The following is an 11,065-nucleotide window of genomic DNA, read 5'->3' on the forward strand; positions in this document are numbered from 1 at the left end:
AGGCGATATGTTCATGATATTTTTTGGTCTCATATTTTCAACTAATGTTTCTCCATGCATGTTCTGGTAAATATCCACTTGAATCTGAAATGTTCTCCGTAATTTTTATTTATGGAAGCCATGGATAATTTTGTCTGGGTATTTAGGCAGTGAAAAATGTTTAAAAGTTAGAGTACACATAATGTGTTATGTTTTTTATTACGACAATGTTTTTTCTGTTCCTTTTTTTTGTCTGTTTCCATGTGAAAACTTTGTAATGTACAAACCAAAATTTAATAAACATATTGAAACACAAAAATGCAAACAGTCCTGTTGTGGGCTTACAATCCTCCCGGTGTCTTTTGCTAAACTTATCAACTACTTTGTTTTAATGTTTCGTAAAGTAAGTTGTACATCACAATCATGGCTGTGCAGGTTTTTTTATTTAAAAGTATTAGCATATTTTGTGGAAGGATGTAATTTTCTAATGCTGTTCTTGCCTTTTTTTTAGTGAAAATGGACTTCTAAAGCCAGAAGTAAATCCTGCTCAGCAAGAGGCAGAGCCAAGCAATGAGACCCCTACAGTCACCAGTGCAGCACCCACAATGTGGCTTGGAGCACAAAATGGCTGGTATGTCAAAATGGCAAGGTTGTGGAAGAAGGGCATAAATAATGCAATTTCTTTTGAAGTGATCATTAAATATATATTTTTTTTAAAAAGAGTGTCCTTAATTCATCAGCCGTCAGGATCCTTCAGTTCGTACCTTGTTTAATAGTACCAAGCCCTAATAAAAGAGAATCCATTCAAGCTGTGATATGGGTGGATTTTTATAACATAAGTGACTGAATAAAATTGAATCTGAGCAAAGGGGATCATTCCCTATACACTGTTTGACCAGAATGAAAACATTAACTACTTGAAAGATCTATTGCCTAACACCTTACTTGTACCTTTCAAGCCGCTAGACCCTATCTTCAGACCTGGGTACATCCTCTATGATGTACAGTGGTTGGTGCATTAGCACATCAGTGAACTGTTAATGCAACAGTACCATTTTTGTTTTATAGATATGTTTACCCCTGTTAACTTGCAGCACCCCCCGCAAAAAGGTAAAGTATGGTGGTCCATGCATCAGTCTGCTGCAAATAACCTGGGTTATATTAGGCTGTACCTGACGTTATACACTAACAAAAACAAGAACAAAGACAACACACAGAGGGGTGGGGAACAGGGGAGAGGGGGAGGAAGGGGTCTGGCTAGGGTGAAAACTGCGATATTGCAACCTGCTTCGCAAACCTATCCGCATTACTTTTTTCAGTGAGTAATGCATGCTAACCTACAGAAACCAATCATATTTCATTGTGCTGGCCTTCTTAATCTTTAGTTTATCAACCAATAATGAACATTCCTTTTCCTTTTCACTCTTCAGGCTGTACGTTCACTCAGCAGTTTCCAACTGGAAGAAATGTCTCCATTCCATAAAACTAAAGGATTCAGTATTAAGTCTTGTGTAAGTAATGGTTATTTTATTTTCTGATATTTGCAATATGAGATGGTCCCAGACTACAAATATGCTACAGGAAATGTATACAAAAGCCAATTACAAACTGCAGATTGGGCACCAGGAAGTTTAGGTGAACCAGACCCTGATTCAAACACTTCTAAGGTAACAACGATGTTAACATGCAGATGTATACAAATCTATCCCTGTGAATCCCACTGACATCATAACATTCGGCATAGGTGTTGCTTTTTGGGGTTTTAATTTATTTGTGCACATTGCACTACAGTATACATGTTCCAAAATTTTTTTTGTGTGCTACATTTTAAGCATTATCTGTTTAAAAGGGAAAACACAAATTTTGAACCCCATTAAAGGGAAGATGTCATGCTATTAAGTGCTACTAAGCGGATGATAGAATTGTGGATATGAATACTGGCATCCTTTATGTGTAATTGTCTAATGGATTTCACCTGGCTAATATCAGGTGATGTGATTCTGACACTAGAAAAGTCTAATGACAACAAAACTCAATAGAATAATTCATCTCCTGATCTTACTTCTCTCAGGCATGTCAAAGGACGGGTTTTGGTGGCTCTAGCAGATGGGACTTTGGCCATTTTTCATCGAGGGGAAGGTAATAGCAGTTCCCTTCTGTTATATTTTCATGTTTTAAGAAACACTTAGATCAGTTTGAATGTCTTTTCATACATTTTCTGCTTGAGTTTAATATTTTTTTTATTTTTTTTTTTTAAAGACCGACAGTGGGACCTCAGCAACTACCACTTGATGGACCTCGGACACACACATCATTCCATCCGTTGTATGGCTGTAGTATATGACCGAGTCTGGTGTGGATACAAGAACAAAATACACGTGATTCAGCCCAAAACCATGCAGATAGAGGTAACCCATTGAGTACCACAGCAACCTAATAGTCTAATACATCATTCCGATAAAATGTGTTATTTAGGCATCCAGAATTAGTTTTTCTAACGTCACATATATCCATATTGGGTGAGGGTTTTATTTAGGATAAACTCTTGAGGTCAAGATAGTCTTATAACCATTTTACTGTATTGCAATCTTGAATATTCGATAGTTAGGTAACCTCTCTAATCCAGATAGTTTAGCCTATTTACCGGTGACTAAATTCTTATGTGTGATACTGATTTAAAAAGGAATCAGTAGTCATCTGCTTATTAGTTTTTTTCTTCTCTTTGGTTTGCAGAAGTCATTTGATGCCCATCCTCGAAGGGAGAGCCAGGTGCGACAGCTGGCGTGGATTGGAGATGGTGTGTGGGTATCCATTCGGTTAGATTCCACGCTCAGGCTATACCACGCACACACCCACCAACACCTACAGGATGTGGACATCGAACCTTATGTCAGTAAAATGTTAGGTGAGTGGCCTAAGGATTTAATAATCTTCAAAAGATGGTTTGCAGTACTTGTCACTATAGTCAGATCAGAGTTGTTGTGTGCTCTTATTGTGACGTACTATTCTCTATATACATTGCATATAAAATTTACAACAAACAAAAGAAAGTATTCTCCATTATTGCTTTTTAGAATCTTTCCATTCATTCTCTTCTCTTTCACCATCAGGAACTGGAAAATTAGGTTTCTCCTTTGTGCGAATCACAGCTCTGCTTATTGCCGGCAATCGCCTCTGGGTGGGAACTGGAAATGGAGTGGTCATCTCAATACCCCTCACAGAAAGTAAGTCATAAAGCATATTTCTTACAAAACAATGTCAGATTTTTTATGGTTTAAGTTAGGTGACTAACGGGACTAAAAGGCATGAGCCTGTAAAAATGGGGAGAAAAATAAAAAACTATTGTAAGTAAAATGAACCTGTTTAAAGAGGGCTAAATAGAGTAGATATCACAAGCTATTATATTTATTAGCACCAAAATAATTTTTTTTTTCCTCTCTAATTTAATTATACTTTGTTACAAGGATTTGACCTTTCTGGATTTTAGGGCTAAGCTTTGCCAGTTGCCATTCCACTGTCCAATGAAAGTGATCAATTGATCATTAGCGGCACTTTCATTGGTAAGGGGGAAAGCAGTCAATAAAACTTATCTATAAAATTCTGGGAACTCATCCCCCTCCTTTAAAGTAAAACTAACCTGGGGAAAAGCACAGAAGAAATTGTTTGAGGTAATAAGATAATCGCAAGCATTACTTTAAAATAGAATGGAGTGATTTAAATTCTGGTGCTGCCACTGGCACTGTACCAATGATTTTCAGCAGGAAAGGGGATCCCTGAGGCAGACACAGGAAAAGATGGTAAGATTATATTTCCCAGCTGGCTATCTGTAGACACCTTACAATTCCTGAATATATATCTGAGCAAGGAAGAAACTCCCCTGGCCTGCTTCTCGTAACACACCTACAGGATAAAAGTGCAGCTGTCAGTACGGATATATAGGAGCTGCCATTCCTGACTTTTTTTTAAAGGTGCAAACCGACCTGTATACTTCTTGTCAAAAAATGGCATTCCTCATATTTATATCCTGATGAGTTCCTTTTAACAGGCTTAAAAACAATTATGGTGGGGATATAGTGTTTGTTGTTATAGTTAGTGATATGGGCATTATTAGGGCAATTTGTTTCATGCAGTATTATATATTCCTGATATATTATCTGTGTCTAGTGGTAGAAACCTGGGATTGTTAAATCATAACCCCAAACTATATTTTTCCACCCTGAAATTCCTGCCAGTAATTTCTTATTTTTGTGTTCTTCATGCTTTATCCTTTTCCTTCTCCCAATTTTCCCTTTCTACCTCCCTTTTCTTCAATCTATTTCCCACCCTTCCACCTCCACTAGCGGTAGTCCTACATCGGGGGCAGCTGCTGGGGCTGAGGGGTAAGTCCAGGACCTGTCTCTGTCTCAGCTCATCCCATCTCTTTCCATCCTCATTAATCATTGTTGGTGTTCACAAGGCCATGGTGCTGTTTATGTCTGTGGGTTAAGGTGGAGGGATATTAGTCATTATCAGTGACCGTTTATTACTTGTCAGTCAACATACTTTTCAACAGTCCTGACTGACGCTGAATAAACCTTTCTCATATTTTTTATCACATAATGGCAGCACGTACCTCCAAATTTATTGGCTGCACCCCTGAGCTCTTTGGGTTTACTCCAAGCTTCCTTTGCAACTGTCAACTAAGTTGGAATATTGGCACCCTTGCTCTCACACATCCCATGTAATGTTTGGGCTTTTCAATAGTTTGGCCTGACATGTAGCGTATGATTACGGTGGGACGGTACCAAATTTTAGGACATTGATGTCCTGCCTAAGATGTTTAGTAAACTTATTTGGCTACAGTCCGAAAGACAGGTGATATGCTGTGTGCCACTGTTGCTTTATACTTTTTGTGAAGACAGGTTTGCTTTAACTTGTACCTGTCACAGAAAACAGGCTTTTTTACTTGACCACCATTGTGTAATAAACACTAAATTGTGACAAGTGCAATGTGCCTTGTGTGTAAGTAGAAAGGCAGGTTGCAGTTGCTGCTGTATTTTCTAACATCTGTTGCATGGCTTTCAGTTTCTGTTTATTGCATTGTTAGGAATCTTGGTAGTTATAAACATTTTTTTGGGGATAAGTTGGGTTAAAATGAGTACTTACAACAACCTTGTCCCCTGTATTTTATCTCCTTGTTCTTGAAAGACTTATATAAAAGCACTGAATTACAAAGCACCCACTGTGTAATATTTATTTGTAACAAAACAAAAATAACCATACAAAAACATTACAAAACTCTGACCACAAATCCCTAAATTTTTCTTTTCACCATTCCTAAATCTTATTGGGTTATGGTCCATCAGCAGTCCCGTACACAGAACTTCATGATCATTGGGTGGTTTTTTGGAGTTTGAGTACATTTGATTTTTATTGTTACATATAATTTATGTATGATTTTGCTTTTGTTGTGTATGATAATTATATGTTGATGAATGTATTTGTCAGTAAGCTTCTCTGGTGGTTCAGGGTAGTGCACAATTTTCACATTGTTAGAAGAGAAAATTAGGAGGACTCTGTCCTTGTTTTGTTTTAAGTTTTTTGATTACAATATAACTCTATCATGTGGGGACAAACATAGAACCAGAGCTGGAATTATTTCTAATATACCAGTTTATGTATTTACATTTTATGTGATGTTTCAAATGTCCTACTGTCTTAATAGCAGCTTTAAGTTAATTGATTTTTATTAGAAACCATTTCTTACCTTGGTGCTAAAAGCACACATGCCTAACATTCCTACATCTAGCTGGCTTAGTAGTTTGAAAGTGTAAGGCAAACGCTGCATGGCTACAACGCTTACGGAAAGGGTCAGCTTACCATGAATTCCAATATAGTTAAGGAGAAGTCATTACGGAGAAGGTGCAAGCATTTTATAAAAGCAGTTGCTTTCTTCCCTTGACATATTCTCTTTAAAGATGAAATTTTAGAATAAAAACATCACAGAGGGGCTCCAACAGCCAATCCCCTCTGCCATTGTTATTGGCATAAATAGTTTTCATCCTCCTTTTCTAAGGTTTTGTATATCCCTAACCATTTTATTGTGAGCTGGCATCTGGGAACGCCAGATTTGGTGGCCAGACAGTTCCTGGGAACTATTTTGGTGGCCTGACTCTTTGACAATTGCTTGCAGTATATCATCTATTGTAGTTCTTCCCAAATAGAATTTTTCTAAAATAGGAGAGCCTGTCTAGTTATCCATTCTTACCCTAGTATGGGAAACTAATGAGTAATCTGTATCCTCAGCCAACAAGACATCTCCCACTTCTTCTGGAGAAGGAGCACGGCCTGGTGGAGTAATTCATGTGTACAGTGATGAAAACAGCGACAAAGCTGCAGGGAGCTTCATCCCGTACTGCTCCATGGCCCAGGCACAGCTCTGCTTCCATGGTCACCGCGATGCTGTCAATTTCTTTGTATCAGTACCAGGTAAGCCCATACCTGGGATGTATGCAAGGAGGTCGGTGAAGGTCTTACCTAGGATAATCCATCATTATTGTACATTTATTTTGTCTACATAGTATCACTTGGGGTTGAAGTAAACTTAAGTGGTGTAAATGGGGCGCTGAGCCCACACAGTGCAGACTAGCGGTGTCCTCAGATTAAGATCTGGGTTCAGCTATTGTTATTCGTCACAATGTTCTACTGATTTCCATCTATGCCTCTCACCTTGTGACTTGCTGCTAAAATATAATGTTGCAGTCCAATCATTGGATGTGAGGTGAGTGAGGAAATGTACTAAATAGACTGCTTTAGGTCTGTTCACTGCTCCACTCTTGAAGTCAAGGGTTGTTGTAGTGATTCTACATTAACAATGCTGGTCATCAGAACTGTCCGGTATTATTGTTTCACATAACCCTGATTTTTTGCATTTGCCCCACAATTTACTGCAACATGCAGTAACTGAACTTACATCTTCTCATTGATCAGAACTTTGCACCCTTTTTTAGAACAGAAGGTAAATTATGGGAAAATAAATGCAAGTCTCATGTGATCATCATTTTGCTACTAAAAAATCAATTCTACATCAAGGAAAATGGATACTAACCTTTTCTATATCTGTATGTTTTCTAGGTAATGTTCTGGCCACATTGAATGGCAGCATCTTGGACAGTCCATCTGAGAACCCAGGAACTCCATCTGCAGAAACTGAGGAGCAAAAACTAAAGAATGTTCTAGTGCTCAGCGGAGGGGAGGGATACATTGACTTCCGTATTGGTAAGTCCAAAGTAATAAGTGTAAGGGAAACAGTTTATATTAATGTGACTCCCAAACCTACCCTGGATTGTGAGCTGTTTACAGTTACTGTATGTGTCAGGAAACAATATATCAAAGATGCTTTGAGCCAGATCATCCAGGCCAAAGTGGGCCCAGTGGATATCTAAGGTGTTGTACGCACAAGCAGATGCACTTTTAATTTCGTGCTTGATCAACCAAACCAGTCAATATTCTGATAATTTATTAGCTGGAAGTTCCCAAACCAATGCATACACATGTGGTTCTGCCCTTCGGATCATTTACCCCAGATTGAAGGTTGTATGGATGTATTCAGTTCTTCATTTATGTTATACTACCTGTGTTTTTTGTATTAATATTTACCAATATACACAACTGATTGTCTATCCACAACTGATCAGAACCGAAAAATTGGTTTCTTATTTTTGGTTGCCTTCCCTTCAGATCCAATCATTTTATTGGATCAGAAGTCAGAATTAAAAATGCCTTACCTTAACGGGTCCATCTACAAGTAGGGTATGAAGTAGGGATAGTACAAATGATCAAAGCTGTGCATCTGCCTATCAGTTCACAAGAAAGGACGCACTTGGGGGCAGTTGGTGTCTGATGAGGCCAGCTTGTTTTTGTTATTACACCGGATGGATCAGAGAGGATTGGAAAGCCAATGTTTTTTCTTTTCTTTGTAGGGGATGGAGAAGACGATGAGACAGATGAGCACTCTGGAGACAGTAGCAACCAGAACAAGCCCATGTTATCTAAGGCAGAGAGAAGCCACATCATTGTGTGGCAGGTGTCGTATGTCCCAGAATAAACGCACCCTTCGCCTTTTTCCTAGAATGCCAAGACGCCTCCTGCTTCTCTGCACCCGGTGGAAAAGACTGAGACCTGGACCCAGCACTGCTGTAAACTCCTGGATCTCCTCCTCTTACATTTCTATCTATCTGATGTCCCCAGCACCTCCCTACACTCCAGAGCCTGCTGAAGCCACCACCAAGTCCTGGAAGGTTTACCCAGTGACAGACATGAAACAACAAATGTCCTCTGGGCAGAACTGGCTGGACAATGTCTTCCCAGCCCCACTGAGTGCCGTTTGTGGCATTACATTGAAGACGGTCACCATTTGTCTTACTCTGTCTTGCTGTGGGATGGACTTCAATATTGTTTATGAGGCTCTCTGCTTTGATGCCCAATCATTTTCCATATGGTATATTATTATCCTGGTCTAATTCATGAGATACAAATTACCAAAAGATGCTCCACTTTTCCCATATATACACCTTATATATAACGAGGTCTGTTTATGAAGCATAGAAATATCCACTGTTATTTTCCAGCTTAGTTTTACCCCCTGCCAGTGAAGTCCACCTAATGCAGCTTCCTCTGATGGGGTGGCAACAATGCTGCACTGCTCCTGAATTCAAAGCAGAGTTGCCACTCTCATGTTGGCTGTGCCTGTTTGCACTATAGTGGGATGGAAGAACTTGCAGGGGGCGTGGCTATTGGCAGTATCACTGCTGATTCAGAAGCCTGTAGCTCTTCAATCAGCACCTGGTCACACCCAGCCCCGCCCACTGCTGCTGGATTGCCTTTGCTGCTAAAACCCTCACACTGGGATCTGCAGTGTTTGGGAGGGGGAGCGTGTGAGACACAAATTGAAAAGGATTGCCCATAGGCTGGGAAGATAAAGGTTTTTTATGTTTTGTGCAATGATGGATTTGGAATTTGTTTATACTGTCATAAAGGGGCCTTTTGTTTTACTTTGAGGAAGGAATTACAACTAGGCACTGTATACTTATGGCTATAGATGGTAAAGTGTGTATAAAAATGCAGACATGTCATTATCCTGTATAAGGCCATGTACACATTGTCACAGACCTGGCCTGGCCAAATAAAATAGGAAACAACGATGTCTGAAAAGAGATCATGCTGCTGTTTGTTGGCCCCATGCAGCACACCTATCAATATTAGTTCTATTCTAGTCTATTTATTGCTAGAGGATGCTGTATGACTCCCAGGAGCAGTAATAGTGCCAAGGCAGATCAGATCTTGCAGCATGACATATGACAAATCTACACCAGAACCAACTCTGCTTTTAGGAGTCCGACATTGGGGCAGCCACTGTCCCTGGAGCCTTAACTGTGCCTAGCAACTGCCATCATACCTTTACATTAGATTAATTGGAATGGGCAGTGTCATGTAACACCAAACAAGATGCCAGGTTGTAGGTTTCCAAATTGTTACTGCCTCGGGAAGAAGGAATCAGATTCTTCTCTGTTAAGGGCCTAAACGCCCTTCTGCAACAGCAACCCTAGGGGAGTGTGGCAGATTTATGACCGCTGACAATTCATATGTGCCTGGAACTCCTATAGCACGGTGCTGCCATATTGGATCCCTTTTCATTTACATGCCTCTGTATGCAGCAGCTGCATGTAGTGTAAAGTCAGGGTGGAACACTCAGCACCTTAAATACTTAAAAGAAATACACAAGTTACCTGCAAATGCGTTCTCACTCGCTAAGAGATGTATTTTTTACATTATTCACCTGCCAATTTGGCCAGGTTCAATCTTTTTTCATTTAGATACTACTGTGACTGTGGTGCCCTTTTAATAATTGGCCACTAGGTGGCAGAATGAGTCTTAGGTCTATTATGCAGTGCATGGGGATTCCAATGTCTCTGAATAAAAAAAACAACCAAATTGATAGGTGAAAGATTTATAAATACGGCTCTAAGAAAGGTATGCACTATACAGAAAGCATCACTACAACACACTGGTAAAGCTCTCTGGTGATCCTATTCTAAGGTCCCCATGTGCATTTTTGGTGCAGTAAGTGGAAAGGAGTCCAAATGGCTGACTTACATGGGCAACCAGGGCATTTTTTTCATAACAACCCGCCAGAATAAGGCGACACTTGTTTGTTAAATCATTGGGAAAATGCCAGTGTTTCAAACTGGAAAGTCCAACATCTTTAGACATATGGACTGGAAGGAGAAAGGGTGGAAATGACACTTGCTTATGTGTGTCCCCTGGTCAGAAGCGGCCTGCACGCTCACCGATTTAATAGAGGTAGAAAACCAATCGGCATTTTTAGAAGGAACTTAGCAATGGTTGTCCATGTATTATTAGACCTACTCCAGTCAGAACAAAAAAAAATAGCAATAAATTACCATAAAACACAGTTAGGGGAAGTTTGTAATTTTATTGGGTGCAATGGCTGCATGCAGGATGAATTTAATTTTCTGTTTGAAAAAATGACACCCAAAGGCTGCATACACAAATATTCCGCCTGGATACACTATATCCTTACCTGGCCTCAAAGCTTCAGGACAGCCTGAACATATATTTTACTGCCTCACCCCAATACTCTGGCCAAGAGCAGTGCTGGGACATAAATTTAATCCACAAGTGCTATTTCCTTGAACCACTTTCCTGCATGTGATCCTAAAACTCCCGCACTGCCAGACTGCTTTCAGTACCAAATGCTGCAGACTTTCCTGGAGCTCAGGGGGTAAAAAGAGAAAAATTATAAAAAGCACATTCTGACCAGCCAGCAAAAGTATTCCAAGCTTGACTCTAACAGCTCGTTCTACCTACAGCGGTGATGTATGTAAAGAGTGTCACAAGGGGGCGCTCCAATGTCTCTTCAATAAGGCTTGTAAACTCCGCGGTGTGTCGTCTGTCCTCTGGTTTTATTGGTGGCATTATGTAAAGACAGCTGTATCTATAACGCTCTCTGCTTTCTCACTCTCCCCCTTGTGACATGAACACCATGTAATTGTTATGTATGTAATAAATGTAATACAAAATGACA

General features: G+C 39.8%; 1 protein-coding gene across 15 annotated transcripts in view; it reads left to right on the forward strand.

The window, feature by feature from the left end:
- Nucleotides 1-11,063, forward strand: part of MAPK8IP3 (mitogen-activated protein kinase 8 interacting protein 3) — a 55,613-nt gene extending 44,550 nt beyond the window's left edge. For 12 of the 15 annotated variants that reach the window (XM_072417687.1, XM_072417696.1, XM_072417691.1 and 9 more), the window contains 10 exons: nucleotides 491-610; nucleotides 1,410-1,490; nucleotides 2,051-2,118; nucleotides 2,239-2,387; nucleotides 2,713-2,884; nucleotides 3,090-3,203; nucleotides 4,320-4,358; nucleotides 6,265-6,447; nucleotides 7,093-7,236; nucleotides 7,941-11,063. In XM_072417687.1, the coding sequence (XP_072273788.1) occupies nucleotides 491-610; nucleotides 1,410-1,490; nucleotides 2,051-2,118; nucleotides 2,239-2,387; nucleotides 2,713-2,884; nucleotides 3,090-3,203; nucleotides 4,320-4,358; nucleotides 6,265-6,447; nucleotides 7,093-7,236; nucleotides 7,941-8,065 (1,195 nt within the window). In that variant the 3' untranslated portion in view covers nucleotides 8,066-11,063. The remainder of the gene's footprint in view (nucleotides 1-490; nucleotides 611-1,409; nucleotides 1,491-2,050; nucleotides 2,119-2,238; nucleotides 2,388-2,712; nucleotides 2,885-3,089; nucleotides 3,204-4,319; nucleotides 4,359-6,264; nucleotides 6,448-7,092; nucleotides 7,237-7,940) is intronic. The other 3 variants (XM_072417692.1, XM_072417699.1, XM_072417702.1) reach the window with 1 other exon arrangement.
- Nucleotides 11,064-11,065: the final 2 nt, after the last annotated feature.

The sequence above is a fragment of the Pyxicephalus adspersus genome, chromosome 7 (assembly GCF_032062135.1).
Source record: "Pyxicephalus adspersus chromosome 7, UCB_Pads_2.0, whole genome shotgun sequence".
In the NCBI taxonomy this organism is placed as follows: domain Eukaryota; kingdom Metazoa; phylum Chordata; class Amphibia; order Anura; family Pyxicephalidae; genus Pyxicephalus; species Pyxicephalus adspersus.